Raw genomic sequence first — 20,171 nt, 5'->3', positions numbered from 1 at the left:
GTGGGGGGCACGTGCCCCCCGTAGTTACGCCACTGGTAACGAGAACCTGGATGTTGAAAGCCGATATTCATAAAACTTAACGGAATTTTACAATTCATAAATATACTAAAGTTCGTTATGAAAATTCACAATGACCGTCAGAAAGTGAGATGAGGGTCACTTCGGTTGAAATGTTCTTTATTCATAATATTATGCGCCCGGAATATGCGTAAGGTCTTTATATTAATATTGGGGTTAGTACTCATAACAATTAATACGGAAATGAGGGTCCAATTCAGATAAATACCCTCATTACCATACGATTTGCTGGACATATTTCTTTTTTAATAATAAAAACGACCTGCATTGAAATATATTTTTATGAATGGTACCGACTCTTGAAACGAACACCGATGTTGATATCATGAAACCCGAATGCAAAATCCACTGTGCTAAGGATTCCCTGAATTGTTTTACACTGAACCGTTCAAACGAATATGAATGAGCCAGAGGATGCAATGAGGTATAATCACTTCACCGTAGATTGGTGCACTTTATTATATCCAATCAATAATAATCTGACTATTACATTACAATCCACCACATGAAATGGAAATTTTGATACTTGCATTGCATAATATACATCTAGAAACATAATCTTAATATAGCTTGACTTTTTATTAAAAACAAAATAAACAAAGCACAAAATACATTATTACTGTTTGCCAATGAAACACGGTCTACACGAAATCATCGTCCATTGTTAAAAAAAAAAAAATCAGTACATACATGAAATATGATTTCAACATTAAGATGCGGAAGAACTTTGCTGACAAACATCATTATGTCCATGAAAACATTATGAACATACTCTTTTAACAATAAATCCACATCGATTATTTGCATAAATCGTGATTAAAATCAATTCTTTGAGATAATAATCACGTGACACAGAGGAAACATGAACACAGTCATGACGACTTTAAAGAGAGACAGAAAGAGATGTCGATATAATGTCTAACTATGTCAATAAAACTTACAATGTTAGATGTCCACTGGACATAAGAATACCTTTCAAATTTCTGTTATATTTCACCAACTTACAAATTGGCAAGGATAGGAAAGACAAAATAAGCAATAAATTATGATTAATATATTCATTTTGTCTGATGCCCACCCTATACCGTGATACGTGGACGATATTCGATTTGATTTCTAGTATGTCTATTATTGTCTAACAGACATCAACCTGTGAAAGGGATTATGACAGGCGCCAATAAACTTTTACAAATTATTTGTAGAACAACATACTCAATCAACCAAATCGAATAGAAATATCAAAATAAAAACAGACTGACAATAGGAAGTATAGTCGTGTGTTCTTTTCAGAAAAAAAGAAGAATTTTATCAGATATTTACATTTATAGATGAACATTCAGTAAGACAGTTGCTTCAAAATATTTTTAAGAGGGATGTTTGCATCAAATTTCACAGGGAACTTCATTGCGGCGCAAACGAGTACAAAATGTGATATTCAGTTGGATACGTAAACCAGCAAACAAACATACCGACTGCCACCATACACCATAATGCTTTGTTGTGGCATGGAGCTCCATGGTGTTGCCGCGGAGTAATGATCATACTTCCATTGTTTAGTTGCTTACCCTATAAACTCATTCTCCAGTGAACGATATGATATGATAAATAATTCTCAATGATCCGAATCAATAAGATGGGCGGTTAAAATGAAGTTAAGTAAGCTAAGAGAAAATGTTTCGGACTCTGACACTTACACATAATGGCAAAGGTATATTTCAGGTGTCAGGGATGGCAAAACGGATGAGAAGTCTACATAGACAAAAAAATCTTCCCACGATCCTTTAAGAAAGCCTCCAGTATTTTGCAAAAACTAGTCTACCATCAATGTACTAAACTTCGAAGACTATTAAGGATTCAGTGATTTAATGGAAGTTTACTATTAGGTTATGTGAGACTATACTTAGAAGGCATCAAGGAACTCCATTTTTCACTTTCCTTTCAATTTTTGAGTAAAAAAAACACAAATAACAAACAAAATATGATTAATAAATAAACATATTTCGAAACACATATACCTAAATTCATTCAATATAATAATTTCTAAATATAAAATTTCACTCAAAATTATTACGAACATCGGTGGTATAATATCCTTGAGTTAGATTAATTGATTTTTCTCAAAACCCATAACGATCTGTAAATTGAAAATCTGTTTGTATAAGATATGAGTAACAATGATTATCAACACAATACGATTACCATAATACAGTCGGGTTGCTTGCAGTAGACATTCTGTCAAATTCTGTCTGCTATCAAAAACTTCAGACAAGCTTGAATTGGTTACATTCCCGAATAACATGAATACATTATTTTTATAAATGACTCTTAGACACAATGACACAGATAAGGACGAATGATCAGTGCCTCGACGGTTTCTCGGAATCGATACATTGCTGCGTCAGCACCATCAATGAAAACTGCTTGGGAAAAAAAAGAGACTTTGGGCAGTCACAGTCCCCGGTCACAGTCGCATCCATCTTTCCATGGGAGACTTCCATGGTAGGAATCAGTTCGTGTGCATCCAGGCACAAAGTTAACAGCCAAATTAAATTGGCAAATGGAGATCATGATACGAATTGACGTTTTTGCCAGAGCAATCTATTGCCAGTGCCCCACCCACTGCTTTGGTTCGGTTTATCATCAGAGTCATTCTGGTAATCCATCCTCGACATCGGAAGTGATGCAGCCGACCGTGCACCCATCGAATTTGAGTACCCGCTCTCGTAAAAGTCCACGATCGCCTGGTTCCGAGAACGGAACGATCGACGTAAGGTATTTTCCCGACTCTGCTGCATTCCCGATCCGGGCATGGAACCTCCGCCGAAAACCGAGAAGTCGACATTCGGATCGTTGTGGGGACCCGACACCGTGTTCATGTGGCTGTTCGACCTCGAGCGATTCACCTGGTTGCCGTTGTCGATATCCGCTGTCAGGTCGGGTTCACCCCAAGTGTGTTTCATATCAAGAATCGAGATCTGCGTTGATTCCGTGGGCGATGACGGAGGAAGTGACGGTTTGGTTGAGGCGTTTGACTTGGATGACTGTCGGCGCTCTGGGGGTAGCATTTCAAGATTGGGTGGCCGTGGAGGACCACCATTTGACATCCGATAAGGGTATCCATTATTATCCGATATCTGAAGGATATTATACAGAATATTCAAAAATAAATCTCAATCGGGAGGAAAATTGTTTTCTTTACTTAAAACACCGAATCTAAAATATATTTAGGTTCCAGAATTAGATAATCAACGCTCAAGGGAGTATGTTGACATATTTTTGTATATATTGGCAAGCCACACTTACATGAGGAGTTATGTATTAATCTCTTGAAAATTGTGTTTTTAATGCATCTCTATAAAAGACCAGCCGACCAACGGACTAGTGAATCATTTCCAATCCTCATGAAACAAAATTTGCACACATGAAAATTTGGGAACGTAATTGTCCATATTATAATGAAAATCTAAAGAGATGATGAATAAGAAATGCGTTAAATTGTTATAAGATCAACTAAATTCTAAATGATTTTATGTCCGAAAGTATATGCTTTGATATTACTTTATACATCTTCAAGTATTCACTCAAGAAAGTGAGGACTGACGCGAATTAAAAAAATCATTATTATCATTCTTAATGATGTGAATGTACTTACGACTACATCGTCATCTTCTTTGTACGCTGGATTCCTCATGGCAATAGATCCTTTTCGACTCCTGCTCTCTTCAAAGAGTATCTTATCAATCTCGCCTATGTCGTTTCTTACATCAGGTCCTTCCGGGTCATGCCTACATTGCATGTTGAATGTGTGAAAGATGGAAAGAGAAGGGTGGGAACAGAGGAAGAGAAGAAATACAAAATTGTGAAGGTCGACAATAAAAGATTTCGGAACAAAATCGTACAATTTATGTCCAAAAACGTTATCATCGATCACCTGATCTGATTATTATTTATGATTTACCTTTGCATAATCAGCCCCCACTGCCCCCCCCCTCCACCCCTACTTGTGAAACTGTCCAAGACCAGACATGCTGCACTCATTTTTTTTCTGTAAAGAGGGCCATCCGGGAAAATCTTATGGACTGTTAGCACCACAAATTTCTTCTTTATATTTATTTTGTATTTAATTTCTATCAACGTATTGAAATAATAGCAATTCTTTTGTCAAATTTCCACGGTCCACCAATTTCAACAAATAAAAAAAAACACCAGCGGTCAAAGTCAACTTTCTCAGGTCAAGGTGACTGTATGCCTATTGAATTCCTGGGATCATTCAGGTGTATGGTTAATATTTGGTCTACATATCTGTTCTAACATAGCAAACATAATGTTTACATCGTATATATTCATTATGAGATATAGTTTCTTTATTTTTCGAAATGCACGTTTCGTTGTATCGACGTTGAGCCACTCACCAATCTACAGGTCTGAATATTCTGTCCCGAGGTTCAACTGGATGTTTCTTTGACCTTTTCTCATGTCTCGTTTTAGTTTGATCGTCATCCCTCCTGATAGAAGAAATAAAAGAAAGTAAGAATGTTGAATTAATGTTAGGTATATTTGCAGACGGGTTCCTGTACATGGAAAAATTGGAAGATACTCGTTGCACTAAGTCTAATCAGTATATCAGAAAACATTAGCCATATCCCGCAGAAAGCTTGGAATTACTGATCAGGCAATGTTAATATACCGACCTGTAGATACTCAGTTTACCTAAAATCATTGGCGTAACACGGGTAGAAACCGTGCGGGGTTGTTTTGGATACGCCACTATTTGTATTTACATTTGCAAAAGTAGCCTCAAATCGAGTTTCCAAACTATTGATAAAAACAAGCAAATCCGCCAAAGATAAATCAATATTGTGCTTGCATTAAAACACCATCTGTGTGGAAATGTTTTGGGCAGCCCCCCCTGTTACACCCACAAATGTAATAATCGCCCACAAATGTAATAACGCCCACAAATGTAATAACACTTTACCCACAAATGTAATAATTTTTGATCGCCCACAAATGTAATAACACTTTACCCACAAATGTAATAACGCCCACAAATGTAATAACACTTTACCCACAAATGTAATAATGCACTTTACCAACAAATGTAATAATGACTTTACCCACAAATGTAATAAATTTGAAGTGATTTTTGGCGAATTCGTTCTAAACTAGTATCCTATAGTAATGCGTTCATATCGCACAAAAGTTCAAAGTCTTTTTTCCAGACCCGGTTAATGAAATATTACAGTACAAGTCCAAGTCTTTTTCCAGACCCGGTTTTTCAAAATTATAATATACGTCCAAAGTCTTTTTACCAGACCCGGTTGTTTCAAAATTATAATATACGTCCAAAGTCTTTTTTCCAGACCCGGTTAATTCAAAAATTATAATGCAAGTCCAAAGTCTTTTTTTTCAGACCCGGTCGTTTCAAAAGTTATAATATACGTCGGTGAGGGGTAAAGACAACACTCAAGCCCAAGCATTTTAAGTGGGTTTAATTTTGAAGATTGGTCTCAGCTGTCATTTCTTTTTCTTTATGTTTTAAATAACTGGGTCCAGACGAAAGACAAAGCATAATACTCGTGTTATTCAACAAGAATAAGAATATGAGTCTTTTGTTTTTAGGATTGTTTAAATCATTTTTAAATCACCGGGTCTGGAATAAAGACAACGCTCTAAACATGTGCTTTTCTACATGCATGGTCTTAATTTGGAGGATTGTTGGTTCTTAGATTCGTTGTTGGGGTTGAGTTTTATTGATTTTTTATTCCTGAAATAATTGTGTCTGGAGGAAAGTCGATCTTCGACAATCGGTCTTCATGTTGTTCCACAGTAATTAGATTATTGGGTATTCGTTTTAGAATATTTGTAAAAACTATTTTATTTTTCAAATAGTAACCAAGTCTGGAGAAAGGATGTCTGCTTTACCCACGCGTTATTACAATGTTTTGTAGGGGTAGTAGTATTATTAAAAAAAAACTTTAGAAATTTGGTCTTAGATTTGAAGTTTTTCAGTTACTTTTTTTTTAATAGCCGGGTCTGGAGGGAAGAGTACGTTTTAAAACTCGTGTTATTCCACGAGAATAAGAATATAAGGTCTTATGTTAGAAGATTTTTTTTCGTAACTGTTTTAGGTCTGGAATAAAGACAACACTCTAAACCTCTTTTAAAACAGGTTCTTAGGTTGAAGGTTTGTTTGGTCTTAGACTTTGATTTTTTTAATTCTTACTATTAGCGTTTTTTTTAAGAAAAAAATGGTCGGGCTGAAAGACTACGCTATATCCAGCATTAATAAGATTATGGGGTCTTTATACTGTTTTTAAACTGTTATTCATAATGTTTAAATAACAGGTAACTGGGTCTGGAGAAAAGACTACGATTGATTCTCAATTTACTCTTAGTGCACATATTCACAATATACACCGTATAAGTTGAAACAACAACAACGACATTAATTCCACCAGTTTTAATTAACTGGGTCTGGAGAAAAGACTAAGCTCGATTCCCATTTTTTCCACAGGAATATCATTATCGTATCTTAGTTTGGACTTATATTATAAATTTTGAAATAACTAGGGGTGGTATTCTGAGGTCATTTTATCTTTAAAATATTTTATTTTATCTCTAAAATGAAATTGGTATTCTGAGATGAGATTTTATCTCTCAGATAAAATTTTAGATTTTATCTTGCGTATAAATTTTATCTTGCGTATCTACAGATGATACGCAACAGAACAATGCCTGCGTACACATACTCATCGCGTATCTGGCCATTGCAACGCAGATGATGTGCTTGCGCCCATGTTACTTTGAAGAAAAAAATAAATTAAACTTAAAAGAGGGTAGAGGCCATTTTATCTCTGCGACGTTGACTCACCAATATTCCTAGGTGAATTAACCCCAATTGGTGACATGAAAATGAAGAAAAAATATATATTTATTGAGAATAACACCTTAACGTTGTTCCTGTACAATCAGAGAGTATTTCATAAGACTTTTCTTGACTAATATTGTCTTTGAAATGATGCTTGAAAAGATGCGATAAAGACTTCGAAAAAAGATGAGAGTATTGTCCTTTTTGTTAAAAAAAATCTCCGTAAAGACGCGCAAGCGTATAGTGCAAGCGTATTTGAAGTCAATAAATTGACGCAATCTCACCCCTTTGCCACACCTCCTGGCGGAATGGATTTTAATTGGTTGAGTGATATGAGAGAGCTATAAAAGCGCGTTTCTAATTGGATATTGATTAAAAAATAGGTGTGTCTTACAGAGATAAAATGAAGATAAAATGGTTCTCAGAATACCAATTCGGAGAGATTTTAAGGGTATTTTATCTCACTGATTTTAACGGAGATAAAATATTTTATTTTATCTGAGATAAAATGGATCTCAGAATACCACCCTAGGTCTGGAAAAAGACTTTGGATTTATATTATAATTTTTGAAACAACCGGGTCTGGAAAAAAAGACTGGACTTTTATTATATTTTTTTAAACAACCGGGTCTGGAAAAAAGACTTTGGTCTTGTACTTTGATGTTTTATTAACCCGGTCTGAAAAAAAGACTTTGCACTTTTGTGCTATATGAACGCATTACTATAGGATTTTAGTTTAGAACGGATTCGCAAAAAATCCCTTCAAATTTATTACATTTGTGGGTAAAGTCATAATTACATTTGTGGGCGATCAAAAATTATTACATTTGTGGGTAAAGTGTTATTACATTTGTGGGCGTTATTACATTTGTGGGTAAAGTGTTATTACATTTGTGGGCGTTATTACATTTGTGGGCGTTATTACATTTGTGGGTGCAACACCCCCCCCCCCGAAAAGGAACAAAATCCAAGACGGGAAGGGCCAAATATCAAACTTTGGATAAAAAATTACCCCCTCTCTTTCCTTATCTTTCTCTATACACTTCTCCTCTTTCTCTATCTACCTCTTTATCAATCTCTCTTTCCTTCAGCCCTTTCCCCATTTCTTTTCAACTCAAGAGACTAGACCCAGTTCTCATCTACTTCCTTGAACTGGTTTCCATTAAACCAGATCAGGAAACTATAGAGGAACGCCTCGTTTGCGTCCTCCTTACGATCCCCTGAACAGATTCCCAGAACCACTTCATGTAAAGTGGTCTTGTTGCTATGGGAGCACTCTCAGCGGAGCTTCCACTAAACTAGTTTAAGGAAGGAGATGAGAACGGGGTAAGAGATGAGCCCATGGCTTACTTGGAGTTCCGATAATAGATGCACCCGACAACGCAGAGCATGATGATGACGAGAAGAAAGAGTGTTCCTGCGACCGCCCCGACGATGATGATGATGGTATCGGTGCTGAGTCCACCGCTCGGTGCAACCGTTGTAGGCTGATTATTACCTACATGATAGTATTTATGAAATATATCATTCAACAGATGCAGCATTACCAAATAATAAGTGCAACAGAAATCCATTGTCTGGCATTGCATGATCTTATACCATAGACGTACAATTTTGAAGTTTATTTATAAATTAGATGTTTGAATCACGTTTACTCCTCTTTTTCTATGTATTTAATTTTTCGGCTTTCTTGCTTTATTTCATACATTAATATTGCATGGTTCTTATGGTTTCCCTTTACTTTCTCTTTTCTATATCCGGTAGGATGTGAAAGCCTATATGTAGTATGCCTAGCAATTGAGTCTTGGAACTCTTGTTGGAATGCTCCCCAGGGAGTGGAGAAGGTGCATACATTGTATGCGGGCATGCAAGGATCCGATGACCGGGGTAATAATATGTCTGTAAAGCGCTTAGAGACGTCTTTCCGATGTATTAAGCGCTATATAAATGCGGAATATTATTATTATTATTATAATCATATCCCGGGGGGGGGGGGCCACTTCCATTCACGAGTGGATACCATGCGCGACCATGGGGTCTCGAAAAGCACCCTAAACACGTAATTTCCATATTCTGAAAATGCACCCCTTAACAAGTATTGGCGTGTGAAACCCTACCCTTAAGAAGTATTGGAAACAAAACGACACTCTTGACAAATATTCCCTGAAATCGAACCCCTAAACAAGTACAGGAATGTTTTATTGTTACGGGTCCTTCGGTCGTCGGCTTTACCTTATTTGGTTTAGTACCACCCCACCTTCTACACCTCGCGCAAATCGGACTCTAAACACGAAGTGTTGGGGCAAAAAGGACATCCTTTATAAAACATTTTAATTTTGTTTTATCATCCCCGCAAATTTGACCTTAAACACGTAATCTCCCTAGCGAATTAGATACCCTTTTTTCATTATTTTTGTGTTTTTGACACCCTTTTCACGTTACGTACGTAACGTGCCCTATCGTGAAAAAGACATCCTTTTTACGTGTTTTTTGGGTCGCGCATGGTATCCACTCGTCAATGTAAGTGGCCCCCCCGGGAATCATATACAGTGCTGGGGTGGAAAGTCTCCCTTTAAAAGGCTTTATACAGCTTTGGGATCATTTGGGGTCCATCATTCTTTCTTTAATTTAGATTGGGGCATGGGGTATTTTGAAAGTGATCAGGTGGTGTAAAGATAATCTCTTATCACGAGTGGAAAAAATAGGAGTATAATATATTATGATACGACCCACACCTGCTTTTAACTCCCCTTTCTTCTTTCTTTTTTCCTTTCTTCTCATATGCAGTGCCACCCCTATACTTCAGAACATTTACTTTGATGTGTTGTGTACAAACATACTTGCACATTAAGGTATTTTTTTATAAATTCCATCATGGTTTGGTACAACGTCTAGTGTTATCAACTTACCAGGTTCTTGTGTTGCCATTTGTAGAAGAGACCTATGTTAACAAAAAAAAGAGAAGGAAATAATTATTAAGTATCATGACCGTAGAATAATGTTACTCGAAATGAAAATGTTAGGATGATAAAATCTTGAAAGCATGGGATCGTCTAAAAAGGACTACTTTATTGGAGATATATACCCTCGGCCAACCATATACATTTGGTGTATATAAGGCCTATGACTCCGTTCTTAATGTGTACCCCCCCCCCCCGCATCATGCTATGATATTAATTTTAACCAGCCTAAATTGGTTCAAATATGAACCTAGGCTATATTATCTAATGGTTAAAACAAAATCGCATACAAGGTTGATTGACATTTTTAATCAACAGTTGGCTCGTATTCTAACCAACTGTTGGGGGTACAAGACAAGTGTACGCATATACACACACAATGAGCTTGGAGACGGGGGGGGGGGCAATAGGAGCTTCATGGTACCCCATTTCATAACATAGGTCTACGTTCATATCCTTCTTTTTCTTGACTTTCTCTGACAAGTCTCTTGCATATTACCGCCATTGTATAGCCATTTTAAATATATAGTTGAATATTTACAATCGATAATATCATGAAAGAGGCAATTGTTAGTTAATTCAAAGGGGCATACATTATTATGTTCACATCTGCTGCAGTACTGTACATAAACCAGGAAATAGATCAAATAAAATCAGAGCTTCTTTGATCAGATCATGATGTGTCTCTGTGTCAGCTTATAATGCCACCACCGTTTAATATGTTGGCAAAGTTCCGCATTTTACTCTATAGATGTTGTTGAATTTGCACACAATTGAATTGATGACCTCATGATCCGTATTGCAAATGGAGGAAACATTATCTTTTTACAGAAAATTGAAATATAAGTACGTGTAGGAATTCTAAAATTGATATAATTTCTTCTCTTATTTTTACGGATTTAACTCACTGTTATATGCTTCGGTGTGGAAAGAAAAAAAAGAGAAAGTGGCTTCGAACTTTATCATCATATTTATCAAATTTATAGTATTTTTAGAGTTTGTCGAAAAGGAAAGTGAATGGGTGTGTTAATGCTTCCCTTGCGAAGAGAGGATCAGCGTTTTCAAACGTTTTTCAGAAAGCCCATCGCAAAAGTGACATTCATTTAGTAAAAAACAACAACAACCCATCAACGGTGAGTTGAATGCACATATTTTAAAATGAAAATAAGAAACTGTGTACATGAAATTAACACAAAGATTTGCCGTCAAACGCTACGATCTCCATGATACACATATAAAGCCAAAACGAATGTAAAAGGACTAACATACATGTGCTCTCTTGATCTTCAAAAAATAAATTAACCAAAAATTAAACGCCTATACCCTTCCCCTATTTATTAGAATCCTATAGGACTCTGAGGTGTCACAAATGGAAAGATCAGACCTTAATGCCTGATTATGAAAATTCAGTCCTCCCCGCCCCCACAAAAATGAAGAAAATACTTAATCTACATACTATATATTGTATTTAAAAAGAATGACAAATATTTACATCTTTTCCATTTTCCCTATATCCTTGTTTTGATAACAGAGGTGACGAATTCAATTTTTCATCATTATAGTATACCCGTAGGATCAAGGCTGAAGAATATTAATTGAAATATTCCTAGACAACAGTTTACCATTCATTATCAAGAGATACAGGATTCTACACACACAAGAAGCTTCCCAAAGAAATATTGAATGCTTCATACACTACCCTATTTTTTTTTCTAAAATACCGAAGAAGGCCTAATTAGTTTTGTTGTTGTTGATCGCGTTGGTGTCAATAATAGCGAGACGGTACTGAATAAGAATGGAATGCCTGTTTTCATTACGTATATTCCAAATATTTCATTCAAAATGATATTGCTGAATGCCTTTTCATAGTATTCAATAGAGGGTTTGGGTAAGTGCAGGAAATCTTAGAGATTACAGACTTCAAAACACAACTCATGAATAGAAAAAGATGTGGGGGAAATTACATCAAGTCGTATCCCGTAAAAATTTCGGCGTTTTGAATATGAGTTTAGATGATTCAACATTTTGTAATTCCGGTGATTGAATAATGCAGTTTTATCATACATTTTTGGATTACGATGTAATCATAATAAGTTTTTTAGGTGTTCACTTTGCTCTATACAGTACATATAGGACCATATATGTACAGAAAAGACATTGATCTAGACAAATTAGACTCTCTTCTATTTCACATGTGTTCTAAATTTTTTGACACAAATTTGTACAATAGATATACTCTTTAACATCTCAAAGAAGTTGAATAATACTTCAACATCAGGCACTGCCGAGTATGCCCTTTATACTGTGAATGGAATACGTACGTCTCTTTTCTTGTCGTTATGTGTGCTTTATAGATCACAAACATGGAATCCTTGAGTGAAAGGCAAATAGAATCAGAGAGAGAGGGGGGGGGGGGGGGGGGTGAAAGTGCTTTTTTTGGGGGAAGGGGTAATTCCACATCATCATGATCAACAACTTGCTATGCAGAACCGTATTACTCGTCCAAGTCCGACATTTAAAAGTCAATGAACAGAGTGATCATTTTGTCATTACATACATCATACATGTATATGTCATGCATGTTCAAGTTTATGTATATATTATATAAATAGTGTACAATCTATTGTACAATATACTGGATTATATGTACGACAAATATAAAATTATCCCGAGTGCAGGTTTATTTCACCGAGGCCGAAGGCCGAGGTGAAATAGGCTTGCACGAGGGATAATTTTATATTTGGAGTTCATATAGTCCAGTAATATTGTATGATAGAACGTTCACTATTTATTATAGTAAATAGATTCCTTAATCTAAGTCCCCCATCATGGATTTTGCCATCCAAAAATCGAAAGTTATATTGTACATATGTACAATATAACTTTTTGAAGGGAGGTCACGTGGTACAAATCCAGCCAATCACAGCTCGTATTTTACTACCACTATTTACTATATATATATATATATATATATATATATATATATATATATATATATATATATATATTGGCGAAGAAGCTCAAAAAGCATTGAAGCGGGAGACGTAGCCTGGATTTCTTCAACTTTTATTAATACAAGCTTTCGGCCATTTAGTTCGGCCTTCCTTCAGGTATCTGAAGATGTAAAAGACATAATGGCTTTACATATATTTGGATTAATTTACTAAATAGAGGTATATATATATCCCTAGAGTTATTAATTCATGTTTAAAAAAAATCTGCTGTTAATGATTAATATATTTGGGAGCATTATCGACCTCACAGAATGTATATTTTTAGGGTAAGTTAATCTGGCCTTCTGTTGCATGTATATGTATACACGCTATCTTCGATAAATTAACATTTCAAGAATCTACGGTATTTACATCGGCAATTGAATGTTGTTTATTTAAGAACAAGAATGGTCATCAAAGGCTAATTTATGAAAAGTGGATCAAATGTAATTGCATTTAATGAACTAATAATCATTTTTGCATATTCGATAGTTGTAGTATAGGCCAATGCACAATCTCAATCCTCGACGATTTAAATATTTGTCGAAACACTCTTGTTTTCACGCGTGTATTCTCTCAAATTGACAATATCTTTGTCGACCTGCAAACAATACGAGGGCGTGTTCGATCAATGTTTTGTCAATGTCCACAAACCGCAAACATTCCTCAAAAGAGAAATGAAATTTGACTCGTTTCCATGGTTATAAAAGAGTGACGCGACAAAATATCATTGTTTGCTAAAAATAAATAGCTTAGGCATATTCACACCTTTTACAATGTTAACATTATCATGGAGTTTAACACGAGGTCGCACATTATTTGTCATAAGCTTATAGATTTTCTTTTAAAAAAAAAACATTATCACGTATGTATACTATCTAAACTACAAAATTACGAAATAGTTGATTTGATTTTCACATTCCATTAACAAAATCATTTACAAGTATAAATAATATATTTTAGATCTACAAGAGTTAATGTGAACAGATTCTAAGGCCCATTTTACACCTTCACGGATGCAACATGGATCATCACGGATCTCAGTCCGTGATGATCCGGGGTGCCAAATTTGTATTTTCCTAGCATTCCCGGAGTGAGTACGGAGTTAACTGGTTATCAACACGGATATGTACGGAAGAGTACGGAGTCTACAAGGATAGACAAGGTAGCAATAGGGATCCTGTTTGATATGCTCCCGGAGCAAACACGGAATACCTGGATGATCACGATTGTTACTGGGTCTTTACACGGACCTTCACGGTTGCTCACATTCTGTAATGGGATATATCAAGTGCATTAAGCAAGTATTCTGACGATAAAATACATAGAAAAATTTACCTAAATAGTATATTTAAGGGCCAAACAATTATCATAATGATACAAATGCTATTTGTACCCAAAATGATAAACTTCTATTTCCCGCATCATTAACAAAATGACCTATTTACTATATACAGTCATCGACTTTTAATGGAGTTGAAGTTATATATCGCTGCTTTTAGAATATATATTAAAAAAAAACATAAAAATGTGAATCGTGTTCAAACAATTATATCTGTTATATTTGTTTTTCCAATTCATGGGATTTTTATAAATTAACTTCTGATGGTTTCCATGGGGGTTTATGGTAAACCATGTTCATAATATTATGCTAAGTCCCCCGCTATTTCTTCATATACTGACTTTTAAATATCAGCATGAACCTTTTCATCGTTTTTGGATGGTAATCTACTGAGCCAGTGTAAAAACTCAATATAAAAAAATCTTCAAGAATCTACACTCTAAGCACAAATCAGTCAAAAAATGACTACTTACTAGGGTCAGCTTAATTGACGCAACTGTTATTCTAGTCATATATGACAATTTTCTAGTCATTATTTTACTACTACATATTTCTAACTAGAATAATTATGTCAAAAATGTGAATAGCATATCAGTTACACCCAGCTGACTACTTGTCTAGTCAATTTGACTGATTTGTTTTAAGAGTGTACGATGTACAGGTGGTATATAGTATGCTTTCGTTCCTTTCAGATGGTGCTCCCGAAACTGCAACTCTCTTTTATATGGATGGAATAATAAAGTAATCAATATAATCAATATAGCATTCAACAAACTGCTAGAATAAAATGACGATAGGCCTACATTGTACATGTATATATTGAAAAATATATTGGGTTGGAAAATCCTGGGAAATATGTCCTTGGATTAATGTGATTGTAATCTACTTTGTGCAAGGGAATATGGATTCGATGAATGTGTTGGCGTAAAGGCGAATAGGACCCACCATCTGAAAGTTTTTGGTAGATGGTGGATGTACAAAAACAATAACATGTCCTAATCTGAGGAGGGTAATTCGTGGGCATCACGTATATAAAGCGTGTTGAATCTACCTATTACATAATAGGTTCCAAGACATTTTCTCCGGCGACAATTACTCTGCTCCGATTCCACACATTAATAGAATGACCAACTTCAACCCTTGATTGAACACTTTGCCCTATCCTAGTGTGTGTATTTGAGTTTTGTCAGACGTGTATCAATCTGATATGATTATTTACGTCTGGGACCGACCTTTAACGTCACTATCCGAAAGGCGAGACCGGTGCTCGAACCTCTGCATCAATTTGTAACTTCCTCGCATAGCTTGGATTACAGGTGCACGCCACAGCGCCCAGTTGTGACCTTGTTGCGCCCTAAACTTTATATATAACCCTAAACTTCATAATATATAACCATATTGTAACCCTAACCCTACACTGTATATCTAGATAAAATAAATCACGGAGCAATTGTCGCCGCTGCAATTGTTGTGTCGCCGCATATAATAATCACCATTATCCATGAGCATAAAGATGAGAGTTGTGAGCGCCCACATCCCATAAAAATGTTCACAAGAGTAACTTTTGTGTGAACATATAGCATTTAATTTCAAAACATATTTTTTTAAATGTAATTTATTCTGGTCAATTATCTAAAAAACAACAAAAAAAAAACATTCAGAACGATTACCATGCATGTACAGTAATAATGATAATGCGGCTTCTCCTGATAACGACAACGACGGTAATGATGATGATGATGATAATCATAATCATCATAATAATAATAACAATAACGAAAATATTAATAGCAATGAAAGGGATATTGATAGGCTTAATTATCATGCATATCACCAATAAACATGTGGTTTTAACAATGGCAACGTTTTGATGATATAACTAAGAAGTAGCGATAGCAGCAGCAGCAGCAAAATTAGTAGCAGGCCTATAGTAGTACATGTACGTAGCAAGTAGTAATAGTAGTAGTAGTAGTAGTAGTAGTAGTAGTAGTAGCAGCAGTAGTAGTAGTAGTAGTAGTAGTAGTAGTAGTAGTAGTAGTAGTAGTAGTAGCAGTAGTAGTAGTAGTAGAAGTAGTAAGAATGCAACTTACAGGCCAATGGAAAGTTTACACGTTTGAAAAATATATTGCACATAATGATTTGATATGCACATTAATGAAAAAGCGAATACATGAATATACCTACTGTACATTAAAATGTTTAATACAAGAAGAGAGTGTACTTACAATTGATCTCGCTCACTGAAGCCCAAGTTTCGCAGTCCTTTCGGGTGCTCAGCCAAGGCAACACTAAAGATGTGCCGCCTAGAATTGATCCTTGGTAGTAACGATGAAAGACGTCACCGGTTCCAAAGAAAATTTTCTCACCTAAAGAATAAAATATATCGCAAGTTCAGCCCCTCCCTCTTTTACTTGTGTGCGTTCAATATATATGTTTTATCAAAAGCAAGTTGAACGAAACGGTGTCTGTATGTACACACGTCCAGTTTGCTGTGACATAATATAAATGAATAATATTATTCCTCTGGTGACGTCTGAGCAATGTGTACGAACTAAACTTTGCCGAATCGCATGTGTGTTTATGAGCGGGGGAAATCTCACCGTGCATGAATAGAACTTTTTGGGCGTACCCCATTCAGGAATTACTGGACCTGAACGTATCTCTTTTCAGTATAGGTACACGTTGGACGAGGGGAAAAGGAGAGAAACTCTGTCCTATTGTCATGCAGATTGACTGGTAAACTAGGATGGGCCCTCTTCACCTCGCCCCGATATCCTCAAACTGCATTTTGCGAAGTTGACTTTAAAGATCAGTCTTAAAAAAAAAGTTAGAACGCCTCCGGGGTCCGGTTGCAGGGTTCGAGATAGGAGGGGAAGAAGGAGGAGTTCAGCCTGATCGAGTGTTATTCATTACTCTAGTCTAGTCTGAGCAGGCGCAATCGCTCAGATTTACAAAAGTTGATCTAAATTTACACCACTTTAATCCTACAAAATTAAACAAGACGTATACGTCATCCAATAGAACAACGGAGATGGATTTAGTTTTCATGGACAGGAGGAGGGGGAGGGGTGGAGTAGGGCCCTCAAATGCCGAAACTATAGTATTTTAAAAAAATCAAAGAACTTTATTATTCTTTATATTATAAAGGAGAGGTAGAACCTGGTGATTGTTTTTGTTTTTTTTCTAGTAACTTACCAAAACTAAGCGAAAACGGCAAAAGAATCATTGCGAAGTGAAAATAAACCAGGGGGACTGTATTGAAATTTTAAAAGAAATGCAACAAAATAAATCACCAGAAAATGACGGTTTAAATGTCGAGTTTTATATTACATTTTGGCAGGTAATAGGTGACCTAGTCTTAAATGTTTTTAATGATGCTATGAAATATAAAAAATTGTCACCTTCACAAAAAGAAGCAATAATTACAATTATACATAAGGAAGGTAAAGATCCGATGTTTATTAGCAATTATAGACCAAAATCCTAACCAAAATACTTTCGAAAAGAATTAAGACCATTTTGGATAATGTTGTGTCAGGCGACCATAGGTTACTTAAATGATAGGAATATTGGCGATGCTGTAAGAATAATAAACGATATGATTTTTCATACATCAAATTTTAATAAACCAGGAATTTTTTAAAGGATGTTTTATTATATTCTCTCAAATCAAAATACACAATCACATTCTATAAGCAATTTGTACAAACTATTTGAAACATAATTATAAATTATACAATAAATCCATTACAAATATGATTATACAAATTATACATCAAACTTCAAAAATACTAGAAACTAATACTAATGCGTTTCAGCAATTACAAAATGAAATATTAACAAAATATGACATGATAAGAGAGAGAAAAAAGATGAAAAATGTTGTCCCCCCCCCTCTGTCCCCAGGTTAGGAGCATTCTCCCCTTTATGCCTGTACTCTACATGGAAGGGACTCCAGTTCTCCGTATTGTTTTTTTCTGTGTTTTTATTTTTTTGTGGCTTAATTGTCTCTCGTATGTATACCTTTCTTTGCCTTTGCCTCACTCTCCCTATTTATTCTTTTAATTAAGATTTTCCCATTTCCTTAAATGAAGAGACATCTTACCTGTACCTAGCGCCAGCCTTCTTTCTTCCCATTCTTCTTCTTTAAATTTCCTGTTTAATTTCATCCATGGTTATAAGTGTACCCTTTTCCCTCCCTTTGAAGATTAAAAATTTAACAAAGATTAAATAGTGATTGATTAAGCGTTCCTTTCCTCCGTCCTTTAATTCTACACCTACAAGAATTTCCTCCCAGCTTAAATTACCCGTAGAAATAAAACCAAACATCTCATTACAATTATCCCAAACCAAACCAGACAAGCATATTCACATTCCAAAAAAAGATGGCGATATGTTTCCTCCTCTTTTTTTACAATATTAACAAAGGTTATTTTGTGAGATTTAAAAACGGAACAAGTGATGATTTGTATAAGCTGCTGCAGCAATGCCGTGCAGCATTTTAAACTGAAATTCTCTTAATCTACTGTTCAGAGTACATTGTCTTGGTCTCATAAAATGTCAGGTGTTCAATCTTTTCATAAGAGAAACTATATTTGTTTTTTTACCTTTCGAAAACTTCAGGTATTGAGAAGTTACATTTCATAAAATTTGCATAAACGATTTTAGATACTAACTCCTCTATTGACAAAATTCGTTTTCCAGATATATATGATATTTCTTCCCTACATAATAAGATAAGCCTCTTTGCTTTCTATTTTCATATTTCGTTTCTAGCTGACTGGAAAAGTTTTATAAATTGACTCTATCAAATGAAATCATTATATGTTTAAACCCTGTCTTTGGAAGTACGAAAATGGCCTTAAGTTTCCATCATAATCCATAATATGTTTCAATCTGTAAATATTTTTTATATATATATTTTGGTTAAATATGCATTTCCCTTCAATTCGTACAAATCTATTGTTAAAAAATATCTCATTTCCTTTAAATGTTTCAGATTTTAAACGAAAATCCTTCGTCTCTATCTATACTTCTAACAAATCTATATAAAACTGCGGCAATGCTATCTCCAACAATCCAAGCAAGTAATCACATGAAAATCTAAAATTTCCTCCCAGATGTTTTGTGGCATAATTGAAATATTGTTTCAATTTTTTACATTTTGCATTATTTTCTTTTAGTCTTTTAATCCACATAACTCTCTGTGTCTTTTTATTAACCATTGAAAATTCATCATTTTCAAGCCACCTTGATGGTAATCTAAATACATCGTTCTGCATAATAGGTGTTATTTGGAATATTTTTTATTGAGTTCTTGTTTTTAAAAAAGAATGGAAAAATACTTTAAGATCAAGTGTTACAAATGATGAATCTGACGATGTAAATAATTTAAATAGATTAATAAGTCATGAAAAGGTAACTAAATCCTGCTATTTAAAGCTTATAAAAACATTGTTTAGATATATCAGAAACCAAGCAGTGTGAAAAATGGTCTGATGATCTAAATGTAGATCTAAGTCTTTTGATCCAATTGCAAAAATCGATTTTTGACTACTTACTGGGCTACTTTGGATTAAAAAATCAGAATGTTCCAGTATAAGTTTATTCACCGTCGTATATCAACTAATGAGTGTTTTTTAAGATAGGTGTGAAGAATTCACCATTGTGTAATTTTTGTTAATCTGAACCACAAACTTTGTATTGTTTCTAAGTTTTGGACGGAAGTAAATACTTGGTTGAATTTCCACAATATAAGTTGTCACAAATTTTTAAATATTGATATATGTTTTGGTGTTCCAAGTAAGTTTCAACATCTCTCAAACACAATAATTTTATTTGCAAAATACTTCTTTTTCAGAACAAAATGTCAAGAAGGACAACTTTTGTTAGCTTTATTCATAAATGAGTTGAAATTTTTTGAAATT

General features: G+C 34.9%; 1 protein-coding gene across 1 annotated transcript; it reads right to left on the bottom strand.

Moving 5' to 3' along the window:
- Positions 1-503: 503 nt before the first annotated feature.
- LOC121419029 lies at positions 504-16,828 on the bottom strand. The gene is made up of 6 exons (XM_041613304.1): positions 16,470-16,828; positions 9,859-9,890; positions 8,300-8,447; positions 4,491-4,583; positions 3,731-3,863; positions 504-3,212 (listed from the first exon to the last, which is right to left on the bottom strand). The coding sequence occupies exons 2-6, from the start codon at positions 9,875-9,877 to the stop codon at positions 2,643-2,645; spliced, it is 963 nt and encodes a 320-aa protein (XP_041469238.1). The 5' UTR covers positions 9,878-9,890; positions 16,470-16,828; the 3' UTR covers positions 504-2,642.
- Positions 16,829-20,171: the final 3,343 nt, after the last annotated feature.

The sequence above is a fragment of the Lytechinus variegatus genome, chromosome 7 (assembly GCF_018143015.1).
Source record: "Lytechinus variegatus isolate NC3 chromosome 7, Lvar_3.0, whole genome shotgun sequence".
Lineage (NCBI taxonomy): Eukaryota > Metazoa > Echinodermata > Echinoidea > Temnopleuroida > Toxopneustidae > Lytechinus > Lytechinus variegatus.
Note: the sequence above shows the minus strand (reverse complement) of the source record. Positions and strands in the feature narration are given on the sequence as shown.